This window comes from Pelobates fuscus, chromosome 5 (assembly GCF_036172605.1).
Source record: "Pelobates fuscus isolate aPelFus1 chromosome 5, aPelFus1.pri, whole genome shotgun sequence".
NCBI lineage: Eukaryota > Metazoa > Chordata > Amphibia > Anura > Pelobatidae > Pelobates > Pelobates fuscus.
In genome coordinates this window covers 231,426,137-231,446,114 of record NC_086321.1, presented here as the reverse complement: position 1 = coordinate 231,446,114, position 19,978 = coordinate 231,426,137, and the positions used below count along the sequence as shown (strand labels likewise).

Sequence of the window (19,978 nt, the reverse complement as noted above, 5' to 3'; positions counted from 1 at the left end):
CTGAACTTTCCTTAGTTTAGCACTGTGATCCTTTCTGACCTTACTGTAATCATTGTAAAATTGTCTTACCTTAATGTATGCATTTCCCGGCAAACTCAGTGACTAGCTGCCTCCCGGTGGTTAACCTTAAGCAGTGTGGATAAATCCATACCTGATATTAGCTTACGACCTACCGATAATATATTAACACTTAAATTAGGACAACTGCGCAATACCTAGCATGTAACCAAACAGTCACGACACACGTAATCGCAGTTGCGTCCGGTCCAGCATGTTAATTAATCTTGATTATTACCTACGTAACCTTATTACTAGCAATGTTTTGCCTATTTTAAGCGACCTATCTAAGTTGCGCTCATGCTCCGTAAAGGTTAGTTTGGGAATTACCTTGTTCAACAGAATGTTAAATATAAAATATGTGCAAGCTTTAACATAACCCTGATTGTTATAAATGTTTTTTGATCAAGCATGGGGAATGCCGTCGGGGTACCCCAGGCGTGTTGTTTCTCCTATCTGCACTACAAAAATAAAGAATTAAAAAAAAAAAAAAAAGAAAGCATGATTCACCAGACCAAGCAAACTTCTCCCATTGCTTTGTGATCCATTTGTGACGCTCACATCCTGGTGATGTGCTTTCGGTCGTGGACAGGAGTCATCATGGGCACTCTGACCGGTCTGCAGATACGCAGCAAACTCTGAAGCATTGTGAGTTCTTACACCATTCTATCATGCACAGCATTATGTTTCTCAGCAATTTGAGCTACAGTAACTCTGTGTGATTAGACCAGGTGGGCTAACCTTTGTTCTCCATGTGCATCAATTAACCCTGGGAGCCCATGACCCTGATGCCGGTTCTCCTTCCTTGCACTACTTTTGGCAAGTATTAACCACTGCATACCAAAACACTCCTACAAAACTCGCCGCTTTGGAGATGCTCTGACCCAGTTCACTATTTGGCCCTTGTCAAAGTCACTCAGATCTTTTCTCTTGCCCATTTTTCCTGCTTGCAACACATGAAATTCAAGAACTGACTGTTCACTTGCCACGCATTGACAGGTATATTGTAACAATTTAATCAATGGAATTCACTTCAACTGTCAATTTGAATGTTGTGGCTGATCCGTGTATTCTACAACTCTCGAGAACATGTTGGCCCTTTATACATTATTAGAATATACATTTTATTAATAATTTACTATTCCGCTACCAGGAACTAAGAGTGTGAAAACATAAATTGAATAAAGTGTGGACACCACAGTTTGTAAGAAATTCAAAATGAGTAAAATTGTGAAAAGATCTTTGCGTCTTATATAAGAGTATGAACACAATGCATTGTTTTATTGTTTATAAATACACTTTGGTGATAAATTAATATATTTATAGGACATTAAAAATAAAAATAATTGCATTGCATCTTACCAAGACTTAGGCTCTCCAAAGTGGAGGTAGTTTATACTGTAGAGATCCATGTCTTCTGTATGCCACGCAAATGTTGTCTTCCACATACCAAAATAAAGGTAAGGTGTGTTGACACCCTCAATAGATATCCCACATTCCTCTCCTACTACATCCAGGATGGTGTTGAGGCAGGAAATGTTCCATTCATTAATATTCTAGAAAAATGATCATTGAAAATTAAAAATACATATGGCAATTTAGATACCGTATATACTCGAGTATAAGCCGAGTTTTTCAGCACATTTTTTGTGCTGAAAAACCCCAACTCGGCTTATACTCGAGTCAGTGTCTGTATTATGGCAATTTGCATTGCCATAATACAGACTGGGGGCTGTGGGGGCTGCAGAGAGTGTTTACTTACCTCTACTGCAGCTCCTGTCAGCTCCCTTCTCCTCCGCGCCGGTCCGTTCAGCACCCCGGTCAGCTCCCAGTGTAAATCTTGCGAGACTTACACTGTGAGCTGACAGAGGAGCTGCACGGACCGGCGCGGAGGAGAAGGGAGCTGACAGGAGCGGTAAGTGCTCCCTGCCAGCCCTCCTCTTCCCCCCACTGAACTACCAATGCCACTGGACCACCAGGGAAGGAGAGCCCCCCCTCCCTGGCCAGCTAGGAAGCAGGGAGGGGGGACAAAAATAAAATAAAAATAATAATAAAATAAAAAAAAATAATGAAATAAGAAAAAATAAAAAAAATTATTAAACTAATTAAAAATAATAATAATAAAATTGCCCACCCCCCACCAAGGCTCTGCAACACACACACACACACACACGCTGCACTCATACACACACTGCATTCATTATATACACACTCTGTAAATAAATATTCAATTAATATAATTTTTATAGGATCTAATTTTATTTAGAAATTTACCAGTAGCTGCTGCATTTCCCACCCTAGTCTTATACGAGTCAATACGTTTTCCCAGTTTTTTGGGGTAAAATTAGGGGCCTCGGCTTATATTCGGGTCAGCTTATACTCGAGTATATACGGTAAATTTGGGATAAAAATAATCAATGTTAAAATAAAAAGGTTTAAAATCAAATCTAACCCAAACTTATATGGTGTCATTGATAGGTCTGTCTCAAATGCACACAACAATACAGTCATGTAAAGCTAGATATTGTATGGCATAAGATTAATCACACACTGTGGCACTTGCTATCTACACCCTGACCTTTCCAAACTCACAAACAGTTTCTTATTTTTCAAAACAAAATTATAGACAATGTGCATACATATCAATTAAGCAATCCTTAATGTATGGAATACAATAGTCATTACAACGCATATTGTATCAAATATGTATTTAATGCAAAACAATAAAATAGTATGCTTTTTTGGTTGTTTTTTTTTATAGAGTAATCCATTGTAATCTACTTTTAAATGCTACACAAAAGGCACTGAATAGTATTTAAAGAGACACTCCACTGCCCAAATACAAAATAAATAAAAAAAACTTGCATGCATTTAATTATTAACTTGTAAAAGCTGCAGTTCCCTTGTCTATTGCCTTTGCAAACCTTCCTTTTGTAAGCCCGCACAGACTTTATGTTGCGGTCCAATCACAGACTTCCCATTTCAGCTCAATGAGAAGTCTTTGCATGGCAGGTGCTCTGGGCAATGGATGCCTCTTGAATTTAGCTCCACTGAGCTAACCAAATCAGGAAATAACAGCACCAGCTTTAAATCCAAGGGCGATGTAATAAGGTTAATTTATAAAATTGTCAATTTCTTTGAAATCTGCACTTTTTTGGTAAAATGAAAGGCACTCCTAAAATATAAAGCTTTTCTGCAAATCTAAGTGCTTTAGGAGTCTGGAGTGCCCCTTTAAGTGAAAGCTTCAAGCAGCCCATCAATCTCAGGAAATTGAGCCCAATGTCAAAAGCATTCTCTGCCAAACCACCATGTCCTTGGAAAACACTGTTTGATGGAGTACCACATTGCATTGTTATATTGAGCAGGTTTCCTATTTTTTTTTTTTTATTTACCTGAAATACCTCTCCCTTCCAGTTCAGAATCCCAGAAAAAATTGTCAAAGAAAGTAAAACCCTTCATAAGTATTTATTGCATGACATTTATTAAAGTGTTCAGTATTTAACGGATGACATTTTATAAACTACTTTAACTAAATAACAACCATATGCCCAGATTTTGATTTACAAGGATCAACTAAACATCATAACAGACTTGCCTCATGCCATAGATTACATTGCCTAGAGTATGCTGGTACCAGTCTCCCTGCCCAGATTGGATTAGAACTAGAGTAATTTAAAAAAATAATGTATTTATGTTTTCTTAAGGTCTAGCTATAAGACTGTCCCTGTGATCGGTGACATCAGAGAGTAAATTTTAATTCCTCCTCTGCAATCCAAGATTCATCCAACTAGTGTGTGTAATTTGTGCACTCAGAGAATATTACAGTACTCCTTTCCTCTCTCCAATTCTGGAGAGATCCAGAGCTGCATCAGCACATATGCATAGTACACTTTAAACCAGATTGAGAATAGTATGAAAGCAGCCACAGTTTGGCTGTTTTCAGCTTATTAATCAGTTTGACAGTAGCTAAGCTCCCACAAAACCTTGCTGGACAGACATTTATGGGTGAAGAACACCTTCCTTGCCTTTACAGAGGCAAGATGCACTAAACTTTCATGCAGTGACCTCTTGCAACTTGTCAGCGACCGTACAATAGGTAGTTAACTTGAGTATATCTTCAAATACCCATATCTTAACCTTTTGGCAAGCACAACACATAATTTGCAGATTAAAAACTTAATTCTGTCTAATGGATGAAATCGATCCATTAAAATCATGTGCACTTTTACAAGAAATTCTTCCTTTCACCAGTGACTGCTTGTTATATTGCGTTTAGATAAATGTTCAGCAAATTACAAACTCCAAAATGGAAAATGCAGAAGAGTCACATTTATTCCGCAAATGTAATTCTTTCATTATTTGTAGTTTAAAAAAAATAATACATGAACATCTCTCCAGAGTTTAAAATGCCATGTGTACAATGTCATAATTGTGCAAGTACACCACCTGGTGGCTATGTCAGGACTCATTTCTATCTCTATGACATTTGATTAAAGAGCCATTACTATAAATAATTTTCTTTTTTTTTCCCCAGCTTATGTCTTGATAAAGTCTTCTGCATCATCCTACAAGAATAACTGCACAGTAATTCTAACTAGATCATAAGCTTATCTACCATGTGATTTCCTTTATACAGAAGCCAGGAGAGGCCATGTATTTTTAATATATTTCTGATTTATGTTGAGAAAACAAGTTTTCTCAAGATAACAAATCAGAAAAATATTAAAGATACATGGCCTCTCCGGGCTTCTGTACCTTTATTCTAATAGAAAGTTGCCATTTGGCAGCTTTTTTTGTTCTATTGAGCATTTACACACAGGTTGATGTTGCAAAATGGTACATCTGCACAATGCAATGCTATTTATAAATAAGACATTGTTGACCAAACAGAGTGTTAAAGGACCACTATAGTGCCAGGAAAACAAACTTGTTTTTCTGGCACTAGTGCCCTGAGGGTGCCCCCACCCTCATGGCCCCCCTCCCGCCAGGCTGAAGTTGGAGGAAGGGGTTAAATACTTCCCTTTCTCTAGCGCCAGGCTCCCTCGGCGCTGGGGACTCTCCTCCTCCTTTGGCCGTATTCGGCTGAATGCGCATGCGCGGCAAGAGCCGGGCGCGCAGTCAGTCCATAGGAAAGCATTCTCAATGCTTTCCTATGGACGCTGGCGTCTTCTCACTGTGAAAATCACAGTGAGAAGCGCCTCTAGCGGCTGTCAATGCGACAGCCACTAGAGGCTGGATTAACCCATATGTAAACATAGCAGTTTCTCTGAAACTGCTATGTTTACAGCACGCAGGGTTAATCCTAGAGGGACCTGTCACCCAGACCACTTCATTGAGCTGAAGTGGTCTGGGTGCCTATAGTGGTCCTTTAACGCACACAATGCTGCACTAATCACTGTAAATATGCAAGTTTATTGGGTTTAACAAACAGGTAACACAGCTAAATGTCATAGCAACACGAGCAATCATGTCAGTTTAATTTTTATTATTTCATACTTTATGCTTTACAATGAACTGCTGCAAGAGCACCATGCAAAATATGCACAACTTATATGGCCTTTTGAGTCCAAGAGATTTTGTTAAATGCACATTTTTTGTGTTTGTTCACATACAGTGATTAAAGAAATCCCTAAGCCAAAATGTTGGCCTTTCGCAGTTAAAGTGTGATCAGATAGGGTGGAATCTGCTGTGGAAAGAGTAGTACACTTCCTCAAATGGAATGACTTCTTAAAGGACCAATATTAAGTTCACTTCCTGCTATGAATAAAGTTATTGCTGACTGAAAACTAAACAGTAGTTCATGCACTAAGCAACTGAGGAATAGGGAGAAAAAAAAACAGGCTTTTTTTTTTTTAGAGAGAAATAATGTATGCTGCTTTAGTCTGAAATGGGTGCTGCTTTGTGGCATCTTTAAGCTATTTTCAACCACAAAATCTTTTAGAAGAAGAAGGGGAAAAAAAGCATAGTTAATAAAAAAAAAAAAAAATAGCAAAATCTTTAACTAGACCATTTAAATGACCAACTATAAATCCGGTTGTTTTTGTTTTTCTTTTCTTCTCAATTCTTGAAAGCTCATCCAGGTATTTACTGACCCAACTTGAAAATAATAGGCTGAAATGTGGAAGAAAAGGTTTAACTGGGGAGTCTTAAAAGAATGTATCATTGACCAAATTTTTGTCATTGTTAATAGATTACTGCTGACAATCTAATGTGAGAAAACTGATGTGCGGTGTGATGCAACATTATCATATGATGAATATAGCAGGGCATGACTACAGATAGCAGGAGCTGCTATTACAAATAACCTTTCTAAATAATCTACAGTAACAGATTAAAAGACAATATCTTCTTTTTATATAAAACATGTAAGCTTTAGAGTAATATTAAAAGGAAGTACAATAAAAAAAAATCATTAGCTCTACATTGCAATTTGTGTTCTAAGTTTGGTTTTATTAGTGTAAAATTTCATGATACAGAACAGATTGCTAAATATGGACAAGAGGGTAATAAGGAGAAAAGGTTATGTCAACCAGAAACATTTTGGATCCATAGTTTAAAAACAAATCAAGGGATTTAAATATAGAGATCAAATTGGCATGATTCATGTAAATAAATGGTGCCCAAATGTTTTAGTTCTACTTTCTTTTTTTTTTTTTATGTTTTGTGCAAAGCTTAATTTTTTATGTTTGCAGTTATTTATTTATTTATTTGCACACTTGGTATCCGTGGAGAAATCCCACTGAGACGCAAAGAATACGGCATTACAAATTGGGAGTTTTGCTTCAGTAAAGTTTTATTTGATAGCTTTCAATTAAAGGGACACTATAGTCAACAGAACAACTGCAGCCTAATGTAGTTGTTCAAGTGAGGATAGTCAGTCCCTGCAGGCGTTTTGCTGTAAATATTGCCTTTTCAGAGAAAAGGCAGCGTTTACATTGCTCCCTAGGGACACCACTCCTCAGATGGCTACTATAGGTGCTTCCTTGGACAGTGCTGCACTAATGTTCAGTGTCTCCACGCTCTGCATGGAGACAATGAACTTTCCTCAAAGAAATGCATTTATTCAATGCCTCTCTTTGAGGAGATGCTGATTGGCCAAACCAGCATTTGGCTCCACCTCCTTGATGATTTCAGCAAATCCAGTGCTTTTCCTAATGGAGGGCACTGAATTGGCTGAGATGATCAATTCTGAGGTCATTCAAGGAGGCAGATCAAGGGCACAGGAACGAAGGTAAAAGTTTTCTTATATTTTAAGGGGGCGCAAGCCACCTAAATGTTGGTTTTGACACTATAGGGTCAAGAATACAAGTTTGTGTTTGTGACCCTATAATGTTCCTTTAAGTTACATGCAATAAATACATATATGTTATGAATTGTAGAATGTCCTGCTCTATTATATTTCATATTCATTCATAGCTGTATGGGAACACAAAGTATCATTGGCTCTGTGCTGCAAAATAATCTGATCCACATTGCCTGGATTTTCAACACCTATACAGGTATTGTGTTTTGGTTTGTGAATGCAACTTATCACTTATTCTTTAGGAGTTTTCACTAGTTTTTCTATGTTTTTTTTGCATATGCTAAAACTGTTTGGTACTAGGTGCACCTTTTAGGTATGGTTCCCTGCCTTGTTGTATAAGCACTGGAGGTATTCAAATTAAAGGAACACTATAGTCACCTAAATTACTTTAGCTAAATAAAGCAGTTTTGGTGTATAGATCATCCCCCTGCAATTTCACTGCTCAATTCACTGTCATTTAGGAGTTAAATCACGTTGTTTCTGTTTATGCAGCCCTAGCCACACCTCCCCTGGCTATGATTGACAGAGCCTGCATGGAAAAAAAAAACAGTTTTCACTTTCAAACAGATGTAATTTACCTTAAATAATTGTATCTCAATCACTAAATTGAACTTTAATCACATACAGGAGGCTCTTGCAAGCTATTAACATAGCAGGGGATAAGAAACTCTTAATTAAACAGAACTTGCAATAAAGAAAGCCTAAATAGGGCTCTCTTTACAGGAAGTGTTTATGGAAGGCTGTGCAAGTCACATGCAGGGAGGTGTGACTAGGGTTCATAAACAAAGGGATTTAACTCCTAAATGGCAGAGGATTGAGCAGTGAGGCGTCCTGTTCTATACACCAAAACTGCTTCATTAAGCTAAAGTTGTTCAGGTGACTATAGTGTCCCTTTAAATATTGGATTACTATATAGTATCCAGCTAAGTGCTTGTTTGCACTGAATACTTCTAATGGCTACAAGTGTCCTTTTCATGCTGTGTGATATAATGCAGGAAACACATGTCCTAATTTTGTTGTAATTATTTTGCCATTTTTGATATATAGAACATAACTTGCTGTGCTTTTCATATTGAGATACAGTTAATCGTATTAAGTATATTTGTATTTTGAGTTTCTTTTCTATCTTTTATTCTGTCATGGTAAAGGTTAATCTATTTAATGTATGCTCCACCTTTTGGGTGGTTCTTGTAATTTAATATGTATTTAAGCTGTACACTGTATTTTGGAACTTCGGCATGACAAAGACCCTGAGATTGTGTTGAAATGTTCCCGGTTGCACACAGGTGGAATAAATCTCTTTGGTGCTGCGGCTCCTTATTGTTTTTTATAATGTTTGTGAGGTAAGTGGAAGACATCTGAGACTTGCACCCAAATCTCTAGTGGAGTCCTGCCCCTCCCTATTTGCTTTGTTCAAAGGCAATCACTAGAAATTTGAGAAAATTTAGCAACCTCAGCCTCTACGAGCAAACCACTTTTTGCCCTATTCTTAGCATACTCAACTTCCTTTATAGAGGAAAGGAAGTACCATACATTATCTAATGTCTTTAATGCCTCCTCATCTGCTAGCTCATAATCTCTCTTTTAAGATCTGCAGATTTATATTCAAAATACACTTCACAACAGGCGCCATATTACGTAATTAAAACTGCACATTTCTTCCATACAATATTTTATTTTAACACAAGATTATAATCAAAATTTCCAGTAAAACTATTTTATTTAAGACAAAAAAAAAAAAAGCCAAAAACTCAAACATTAATATTTTCAATTGTGCCATGATCCAATCGCATATTTGCCGAGTGTGATGGAGTTCATGTACTTCAACCGAATTCCTCCTTGACTGAGTCTCTCCAGAACACTTCCACCCGATTAGGCTGAGGCTCTCTTCTTCCAGACAGGTATCGTCCCATCTGCCTTTGCCTCTTCAACTTCTTTCCTAGGCAGGTACCTTTGCGTACACTGGCAATAGCTCTTATCTTTTTAACCCCTTAAGGACCAAACATCTGTAATAAAAGGGAATCATGACATGTCACACATGTCATGTGTCCTTAAGGTGTTTTAAAGGCACTTGCAGCTCTCAGTCCTTGCTCATTTGCACGTGTCCTGGGCTAGCTATAGGGACCATGCAGACTCTTGTCACGTGGATCCCTGAACAAATCCACACAGGACAACGTTCCTTCCAAAAGTAACTAACAACAATTCTATATTTTTGACAAGGACTATCCTTTGGGGAGTAGTCAAACATCTGGCAACAGACATTTAAAATACAAATACATGGAACACTGGCAAATGAACAAATAATATATGGTTGCCCTAATTTGCATACAAGTATGTAAATGTACACTTCCATTCAGCCTGCACAGTTATCAAGTAACAATTAATAGTTTGCATTGTAATTCCTACCATCACAAATCCCTTTTGGGGGCTTTTGGGCAAGACTTGGTCTTCGAACAAGAGACTGGCCGTCAAGCCTCTCCAAAAGCCATGGCATGGGAGCTTCTGTCACATATCCCGCCATTCCAATGGAGACTAACCAGGTACCAGACCTCCAAATCGGTCTGTGTCTGAGTTAGTCAGTTAACAAGCCCTAAAATGTGCATCCATTCTGGCAGTCGTCTGGAAAAAGCTTCACTGTCTAGCTTCGTTGTGCTGTTAGGGAGCCAAGTGAACCAAAGTGAACCAAACTGCTGCTGAGAAGGGAGGCCAACACTCTCTGCTCCTAGTAACACAAACTGCCAATGGGGAGGGACGCCGACACTCCATTCCCACTAGCACAAGCTGCCGCTGGGGAAAGAGACCAACACTCTCCTCTCCCGTTAACATGAGCAGTCACTGGGGAGGGAGAAAAAACACACTCCGCTCCGGGTGAACCAAACTGACTCTGGGGAGGGAGGCCAACTAGCTCTACCTTAACTTGCTGGGTTCCCGTCGGCGGCTGGGGAGGGAGAATACCTCTACCTTCGCTTGCTGGATTCCCATCTGATGCTGTATTTAATCTTCCGGATGTGAACTGTAAAACCAAAACAGCTGCTTGTGCCAGGAGCACACATATTCTAAACTCCCTGCTGGAATCTCTAAAACAAGTCGTTGAGGAGCCAACCCGTAAGGAAACCATACTACAGTAAGGGTTAACAAATGGAGATTTAGTATCAGCTATTACTGAAGGTGAAAGTTTAGGATCTAATGATCACCAGTCAGTGTGGTTGAACAGTGACAGAGTCACACCACACAAAAACAAACGTTTTAGACTTTAGAAAAACAGACTTTTCTAAATTTAGAATATACATAAAAGAGTCATTGTCAGACTGGGTCAGTTTAAATGGAGTCCAGGAGAAATGGGATTATTTAAAAGTTGCACTACTGAAAGCAACAGAAAATTCTATTAGGCTCGTCAGGAAGAGCAAAAAAGTTAAGAAATCACTGTAGTGCTCCGCAGAAGTGGCCAAAATAGTAAAAAAACTAAAGGTTTGCATTTAGTCATTATAAAAAAAAAAAAAAAAACAGAGTGAGGAAGACAGACAGATCTATAAAAGTAGGCAGAAATAGGCAAAGCAAGTTATACAAGCCTCTAAAGCACACACAGAAGAGAGAATAGCACAGTCAGTAAAAAACGGATTCAAAACATTTTTTACAAACATAAATGAGAAAAGGAAAGTAAAACAAGGATTAGTTTGATTAAAAACAAAAGAAGGGAGGTTGTAGATGAGGATAAAGGTCTAGCTGACTGCCTCAATTAATATTTTTGTTCAATATTTACAGCTGAAAATGAAGGAGAGGGACTTCAGTTAAGAAAAAGGACAGGTGAGTCAGAATTGTTACACGTGAGTTAACATAGGAAGAGGTTCTATTTCAACTGTCAAAAGTAAAGACAAATAAGTCGATGGGGCCTGATGGGATCACCCAAAGTTATTAAAAGAACTTCGTGGTGTACTAGCAAAACCATTTATGGATTTATTTAACCAATCATTGTTAACAGGGGTAGTCCCAGAAGACTGGAAATTAGCGAATGTTGTACCCATTCACAAGAAATGTAGTAGGGAGGAGTCGGGCAACTATAGGACAGTAAGCCTTACTTCAGTAGTGAGGAAAGTAATGGAAACCATGTTAAAGGATAGGATTGTTGGACATCTAAAATCACGTGGATTACAAGATCACAGATAACATGGGTTTACTTCAGAGAGATCATGCCAAACTAATCTTATATATTTTTTTGATTGGGTAACTAAAATAATAGCTCAGGGTGGTGCAGTAGACATTTGCTGATAATACTAAAATCTGCAACATAGTTGATGTCCCTGGAGGGATAAGCCAAATGGTAAATTATTTGGGGTACCTCGTAAGCATTTGTTACCATCGTACGCACTACAAAAATAATGAATTTTAAAAAAAAAAATAATATCAGGAAGTATTACTTTACTGAGACGCATGGAATAGCCTTCCAGCTGAAGTGGTAGAGGTTAACACAGTGACGGAGTTTAAGCATGCGTGGGATAGGCATAAGGCTATCCTAGACTTTAGATAAGGCCAGTGACTAATGAAAGTAATTTGGGCTAACTAGATGGGCCGAATGGTGCTTATCCGCCATCACATTCTATGTTTCTACTCCGCCACTAGGGAGGGAAGTCAACTGCTCTGTGACACTGTCTTGGCCAACCGGAACTCATGGTCTTTCTTGGCTTGTAAAAAGGCGCTCACCTGGATCAAACAAGCTATTACATTTCTGAATTATCACAGCCCCTGTGACAGGCACATGTGTCCTATCTCAAAGCTGTTAAGAATAGTTTCTCGTCATACCTTGCTCCATACCTTGGGACTCTCTTAGCTAAAGTTGGGCAGTAACATGAGGGTAATCTGAATAGTGGTCTCAAATTTTATATGTTCATTAGTATTTAGAAAGATAAGTGTTCAGGAACCCAAAGGTAAATGTCTCAAGAGGTTGCAGCAAACCCTGCAATTAAGATATCAAAGTCTCCCCCTTTGAATCACACACATAAAAGGCCAAGTCAGTCACAAAGACACACACTTTATTTGGGACAACAGTGCACTAAATAACTAGAATGGTTCATCAGTCTGTATATTATGCAAGAAAAAAGCAGCAAAGGACACACAGTTATATGTCTCTGTGTATCCACCTGTGCAGACTACCCCAAAGTTGAAAAAGGGGTAGTAACAGGTGCCACACAGGGACTTATGTACCGATATGAGACTCCAGATATCTCAAAGGGGGCTTAACCCCAGGTAGACAAAAGACAACAAACAGTGAAAATATGCAAACAGTCTCAGTATATGATTGAGACTAGCTGCATAACCTGGAAATATATATAGCGGTAGAGTCTAATCCAAAAACCTAGCTTGCAAAATAATAAATACTATTGGAGACCCCTATCAAATAAAGTATATACAAGTGATACTAGTATTCCATGCCAACCAAAGGAGGTATAGATAGGGATATAATTGCAACCTATAGTATCATAGCTCAACCCAAATTATCAGCTTTATTATAGTGAGGTATAGATAGGGATATAATTGCAACCTATAGTATCATAGCTCAACCCAAATTATCAGCTTTATTATAGTTCGCTATATGGGTATGAGTGCCTTACTCATACCCATATAGCGAACTATAATAAAGCTGATAATTAGGGTTGAGCTATGATACCATGGGTTGCAATTATATCCCTATCTATACCTCCTTTGGTTGGCATGGAATACTAGTATCACTTGTATATACTTTATTTGATAGGGGTCTCCAATAGTATTTATTATTTTGCAAGCTAGGTTTTTGGATTAGACTCTAACGCTATATATATATATTTCCAGGTTATGCAGCTAGTCTCAATCATATACTGAGACTGTTTGCATATTTTCACTGTTTGTTGTCTCTTTTATATTATGCAACCAAGGAACAAGGGATATGGAAAATTTTAAATGGCAACATATATGCCAACATGTATGCCATAACCGTTTTAAATCCAGCTTGAACACTTCCCCTTGTGCAGTGTATTGTGTATTGTATTGTATTGTAACCCCTATATGTATTGTATTGTAACCCCAGTGTATTGTATTGTAACCCCTATATTTTGTGTATCTTGGCTACTTCATAAGGGCAGAGGTGGTAAATCCTGAGATTTACAGCTTGGAGAAGCCGCATGCAAGATAAATATGGAAGATAGGTGGGGGTTAACAAACACACCTAACACTTAGGGTGAGCTTGTGGGTTGCTTTGTATATATTCAATTAGTGAGAAGTCTGAATAGTTTTGCAAGATATTGCGTGTAAAATGTAGACATTAAACACCGGAGTATTCATCTAGATTAAAATCAAGCCACACTGTTTAATTCTTTAATCTAAATCTTTAATTTTAATCAATCATTTAAATATATATTTTTACGATCTGTTTTCAGGCAGAACTGCGACTTATCCGGATATGACCGCTTCCTGTTCCCTCACCCAGTAAATACTATTGAAGAGAATGAGAAGCACTGGGGTGCACAATTAAGATTCAAATATACTTACCTCCATATACTTCCTTGTTCAGGAAACTCTACTAACAGAAAGATAGCGAACATATACCATATAGATAAATTTGATATAGTTTGTCACTAGACAAATCCATAGTGCGAAATCCATGACTACAAAGGAATGGCACCGGACACAGAGAAAGCATCTCCCTGCTGGTCAGAGTAAAGCAAGTACTCACTTCCTTAAGGAAAGAAAAGTAAAGCGAAGGAAAAAAATGGAGGGCATACACAGCCTGACAGATGTAAGTGTGTATGTTTGGATGTTTATTGCAATGGTCAAGTGCACATTTTGAGTGCTATTAAAGAGATACTATCGGCACCCAGACCACTTCAGTTCATTGAAATGATCAGGGTGCAATTTCCCTGGTCCCATTTTATCCTGCAATGTAAGTCATCTTACATCATCTATATCATCTAAGGCAGCATTTACAATCTAGAGAGTGCAGAAACAGTACCTTTGCACCAGTATCACTACCTTTAACTGTAGTGTTTCTGGTACTTAGTGTCCATAGTCCAGTAGTTTCTAAACCAGTCCAAGCATGCCTACGAGTCCGAAACCCCTGAAAAAAAATCCAAAACAATTTGACACAACTGGGTAATCACTAAATCCTAGACTGGTAGGTGTGCCTTGAGTAATGGTTTGAAAACCACTGCCTTAGTTGTTAAATGAACACTATAGGGGCAGAAACACAAACGTGTATTCCTGACCCTATAGCGTTAATACTATTTAGACCCCTGGCCCTCCCCCTAAACCTTATTTCCAGCACTGCACAGGTCTGCGGTCACTGGCTCTGTCCCTGATCCGTCTCCTGACTTTCCCATAGGAAAGCATTGGATTGGCTGAGATTGTCAATTCTGAACATCTCAGTCAAGGAGATGGAGTGGGGCGGAGCCAAAACACAGCTCTGGCCAATCAGAATCTCATCATAGAGATTAATTGAATCAATGCATCTCTATTTGGAAAGTACAGACTCAGGAAGCACCTTTAAAGACTGACTGAGGAGTGGCCGCTAGAGGTGTTCCTAGGCTGTAATGTGAACACTGCTTTTTCTCTGAAAAGGCATTGCATACATTAAAATGCCTGCATATTGTCCATTTAACATTCTGACATCTATCAGTTCAAAATAAATCATTTACATTCCATTTGTTACTTACTTCATCATAGAGGCTTCCATTAACATCTGCCCCATATATTGGTGCCACAAATGTTAAATTTTTCCAGTATTTACGCTCCAGGTCCTCATAATCCATGTATCTGGGAGTACAATACCTAAAAGAAAATCAAATTTTAAATATCACACCAAGGACAAAGACACCTACAACAACTGATAAAACTGTATCTACTTTTGATTTCCTCAGTTGTTATGGAGGACTTTAACAAAAACCACACTATTTGTTCTGGCATCACCATACATTAAGCTAAAATGGGGTTTACTAGCTGGTGTATTTCACTCTCTATTCAAAATGATTAAGGCTTTTAACCATTCAGTGATTATTAAATGATTACTGCTTGTTTACCTCAAGAGAATCCTGGATTTGGCAGGGCAGGAAACAATTCAGGGTTCCTGTTACACTGCCCCTTATTTGCTCCTGATGTCCTGCTTCTTCTGTTACCAGAGATTAAGAAACTATAAAACAAGATTTATTCTACGGGTACAGCACTTTAACAGGGCTCTGCACATGTTCTCCCCTCAGTGGGGCTGGCCTGTGCACTGGCGTGCATTTAAGCCAGGCGGACATGTACCTTTTTTAACTTCTGGCTCTCCATGGTGCAGCACTCTGGGCGATTTAAGATTGGTTTCCTTTGATAAAGTTAAAGATCTCTTGATGACACCGATACAATAAAACTGCCAATAAGAAGCTGTTGTGTTTCCAGACTATATTGATTTGCTGAATTCCTTTTTTTAACACATCTACACTGTTTATATTAAATTTCTTTTTTTCAGATTTTTTTTTTTTTTAAACAATCGCACAGAAGATTAGGAAAAAACATTGACATAGCCACATATAAATGTGAAAGGTAGAAAAGAAATATACAGGATATGCTCAGTATAAAGTACACAAGGACTGGTTATAGTACGTACAAGTGTCAAAATTACACTGCATCACTGCCAAGTCAATCACACCCACAGCTATGGAAATCATATTTATTTATTTATTTATTATTGCCATTTATATAGCGCCAACAGATTCCGTAGTGCTTTACAATATTATGAGAGGGGATTTAACAATAAATAGGACAATTACAAATAAACTTACAGGAACAATAGGTTGAAGAGGACCCTGCTCAATCGAGCTTACATTCTATAAGAAGTGGGGTGTAAAACACATTAGGACAGGAAAGAGAAAACTATTAGAAAATGCAGGATAAGTAGTCAATGGAAAAATAAAAGAAGATGAGATGATGGGGAGAAGAAAGTATAAAAATAAAATAATAATAATAATAATAATAATAATGAAAACAAACCAAGAGAGGGAGGAAAGTGTAAATGTCACTGTGTTGTGACATTGTAGGTGTGTAAAGGGAAGCAGCAGCATCTCGCCCCCCTTTCCCTCCACGACTACTCCCCAACAAACCACCCCACACTCCACCTGACTCCCATATGCCCAAATGTTTTGATAAGATACTCTAGCCAATAGAACCATCGCCTCCCACAGGCCTCCTGCCTCTTAGTAGTGTCGGCTCCCAACACATCCGTCTCGCCTCGTCAACCCTAGCCAACCACAAACATAGAGGTGGAGAGTTTAGGTTCGCATGGTTTAGACAAGTTTGACCCTTTGGATTTTAAGCGTGATGCAAGCTGTGTCATGGACATCGCCCAGTTAGGCATGCCCTCCATCCACTCGCTCTTTAATGCCTCTTAAGGGTTTGAGATCTTTGAAGCTTCCATCTTTTTATTTTATTAAATACAGCTTATAGTGGGACTGGCTGATTTCAGGGAGAGGGGGTTTGCAGGTATTATTTTCTTTATTTTAATACAGTAGCAATGGTTGGCTTTTTCATTGAAGAACAAAATGTTAATTTTGCCTTCGGATTAGCGGTTCAGGGGGATGGGGGAGAGCGAGGGATGGGGACAGAGGGGAGGAGAGAGAGAGGGCGAGGTAGAGAGAGACAGAGGGGGAAAGAGAGAGGGGGAGAGGAGAGAGAGGGGGGACAGATAGGAGAAGGAGAGGTGGGGGGGGGTGGAGACACTGACCTCTGACCAGACAAGGGGTGTAAGCTTTAAGATGACCCAATCATGCCATCTTACAGAATATAACCCAATTTTACCTCTGTCCCTTTAAGGTTTTAGGGAGCCAAACTTAGCTGAGTGCATAAGCTGCTAAAACTACACTTTAACAAAATATCAAGGTGCCCACTTTTCCAGAAGAAGCCCTCCAATGCCAGCTCATTCATTCACACATTACACCTGAAAAAACTTAGGTTATTAACAATAAGATAAAACGAAAGATTAGACTATATCGGAGCGCTAAAGGGAAGATAGACTATTTACAAAGGCCAAGGGAGCTTGCAATTTGTCTTTTGAAATTAAAGAACACCAAATCTGGGAGAGTTATGATACTTCAGCTATAACACTTCGATGGATACCCTTCACCACATCTCAAATACAACTAGAAAAATGATCAAGAAGTGGAGCGATATTGAGTGACAAGCCCCATACCACATGCATATAAAATAAAAATAGCAGTTATACTTATACTCCCAATAGCGGACAATCACAGAGCCAGGGCAGTATGATACATGGAAAAAAAGGAATTGAGAAATGATAATAGTGCAGATCTGTATGAATGGTTTGTTGCACTTTGGTGGAGTCCAAATTTCAGGCTGTATAGCTGCCATTGGTACTTCCCAGCTGTACTTGGCTCCGCCCACCTGGATGTGCAATGATGTCTATGCGTTTCGCCGTACACAGACTGCTTCGTCAGGACGTTAGAAAGTGAAACCCACCTGCCACGTTAAGGCAAACCTCTCAGGTGGGTCCTACACGGACTATTCACCTTGCTGACTTCAGCTTCAGTCCTTAAAAGCAAGGACTGCATCAGCTTCTAACGTCCTGACGAAGCACGTCCAGGTGGGCGGAGCCAAGCACAGCCGGGACGTACAAACGGCAGCTATACAGCCTGAAATTTGAACTCCACCAAAACGCACCTTGCCGGAATAATGATATCTGCATGGGATACCCCCAGTGTGGAAAAGTGTGTTTGTGAGTAGTAGTGGGTATACACACCGTTACACTCACCACTAATTCCTGTAAGCAGCAACCTGGTTGCTTAATTTTTGTTAATTCTAGGGTTTGATTCTGTTTTAGTGACTTTAACCTATTGTTTTGGAATAAATTGTTACTTTTTACATCAATGCTATCAATGAGCATATTGAATGTGATTATGGTACAATTGCAACAAACCATTCATACAGACCTGCACTATTATCATTTCTCAATTCCTTTTTTTCATGTATCATACTGCCCTGGCTCTGTGATTGTCAGCTACTGGAAGTATAAGTATAACTGCTATTTTTATTTTATATGCATGTGGTATGGGGCTTGTCACCTAAATATCGCTCCACTTCTTGATAATTTTTCTATAAACAATAAGATAGCATGATAAAGTTTTAGGGGATTTTAAAGAAACACTATAGTCACTACTATAGTCACTAGTTTATTGTATAATATTTGTATAATTTTTCCCTTCAGGCCTTTTGCAATAACACTCTTTTCACAGAAAATGCAGTGTTTACATTACAGCCTAAGTGTATATATCTCCTTAATGTATGTATGTATATAATTTCAATTATGTTGTTATTACGGTGCAGAGACCCCATACTTTATACTTTTTTTATTTTTTTTAAATAGCCTGTTAGCTCTGTCTGCAACTTCCTACCTGCAACCTCCAGCCTTTCATTCATAAAACTGAAGAAAGAATGAAAAAAAAAAAAAGTAGGATACATACACTTTTCATTCAATTAGTTTTGTTAATTTAGCGCCCAGTCCGAGGCTTCCTGATTAAAGCCTTGGACAATCAAAGTTGCACGTGGCCAGGACCTCTTGGCACCATGACAAATTAATTGTAATGAAAATTTAATTGTTCTTGGAGTGGTCCTCTAAGACAACATTGAAATTGAAAATTAGTCAAAAATCCCACCAGCTTTAAAAGTACACATACTTGTCACTGTTAGCCAGACGTCTGAACTCTTTGACGGTAATTGGCTTTTTTTGAATGTTGTACTGAGTGAAAAGACCTGACTGGCCAGTAACCATCTGCTGAATTGGAGCAGGAATCACTAGATCATCGATGTCATCATAATGTGTCTTGGGCTTCCATCCCTTTGGTGGGATTACCTTTAATAAAAAAAATAATTTAAAAAAAATCTTTTTTACTTGGATAACAAACAAAAATGAATATTTACGAAAATACAACTATTTGTATAGCGCTGCACAATACGCAAAAAGAAGATAAACAATAACAAAAGACTGTGTGATGTGCCCAGTTTAGAGCATTAACCCCTTCAGGACCGGCCTGTTTTTGCGATGTTTGTACGTTAAGGACCAGAGCAGTTTTAACACTTTTGTGGTGTTTGTGTTTAGCTGAAATTTTCCGCTCTCTCATTTACGGTTCCCATACAAGTTACATATTGTTTTTTTCAGGACAAAAGGGGCTTTCTTTACATACCATTATTTGTATTATGTCATATATTGTATTTAAAAAAAATAATAAAATATGGTGAAAAATTTAAAAAAAAAACCATGTTTTTGGACTTTTACTTGAAAAATCTTTTACTTATCTACAAAAGCTAATGAAAAAAACTGCTAAATAGATTCAAAATGTTGTCCCGAGTTTAAAAACACCCAGTGTTTACATGCTTTATTGCTTTTTTTTGCAAGTTATAGGCCTATAAATACAAGTAGGAAATTGCTGTTTCAATATATATATATTTTAAATGTATCAATAGTGACCTTGTAACACCGTTATCTGTCATAAATCCCCGAAACACACCTAACATGTACATATTTTTTTAAAGTAGACAACCCAGGGTATTCAAAATTGGGTATGTCCAGTTTTTTTTTAGTAGCCACTTAGTCACAAACACTGGCCA

At 38.3% G+C, this 19,978-nt stretch overlaps 1 protein-coding gene across 3 annotated transcripts in view; it reads right to left on the bottom strand.

Moving 5' to 3' along the window:
• Window positions 1–19,978, bottom strand: part of KDM4C (lysine demethylase 4C) — a 585,611-nt gene that overhangs the window by 505,492 nt on the left and 60,141 nt on the right. For all 3 annotated transcript variants that reach the window (XM_063455113.1, XM_063455114.1, XM_063455115.1), the window contains exons 3-5: window positions 19,048–19,223; window positions 15,040–15,154; window positions 1,420–1,613 (exon numbers count right to left, since the gene is read on the bottom strand). In XM_063455113.1, the coding sequence (XP_063311183.1) occupies window positions 1,420–1,613; window positions 15,040–15,154; window positions 19,048–19,223 (485 nt within the window). The remainder of the gene's footprint in view (window positions 1–1,419; window positions 1,614–15,039; window positions 15,155–19,047; window positions 19,224–19,978) is intronic.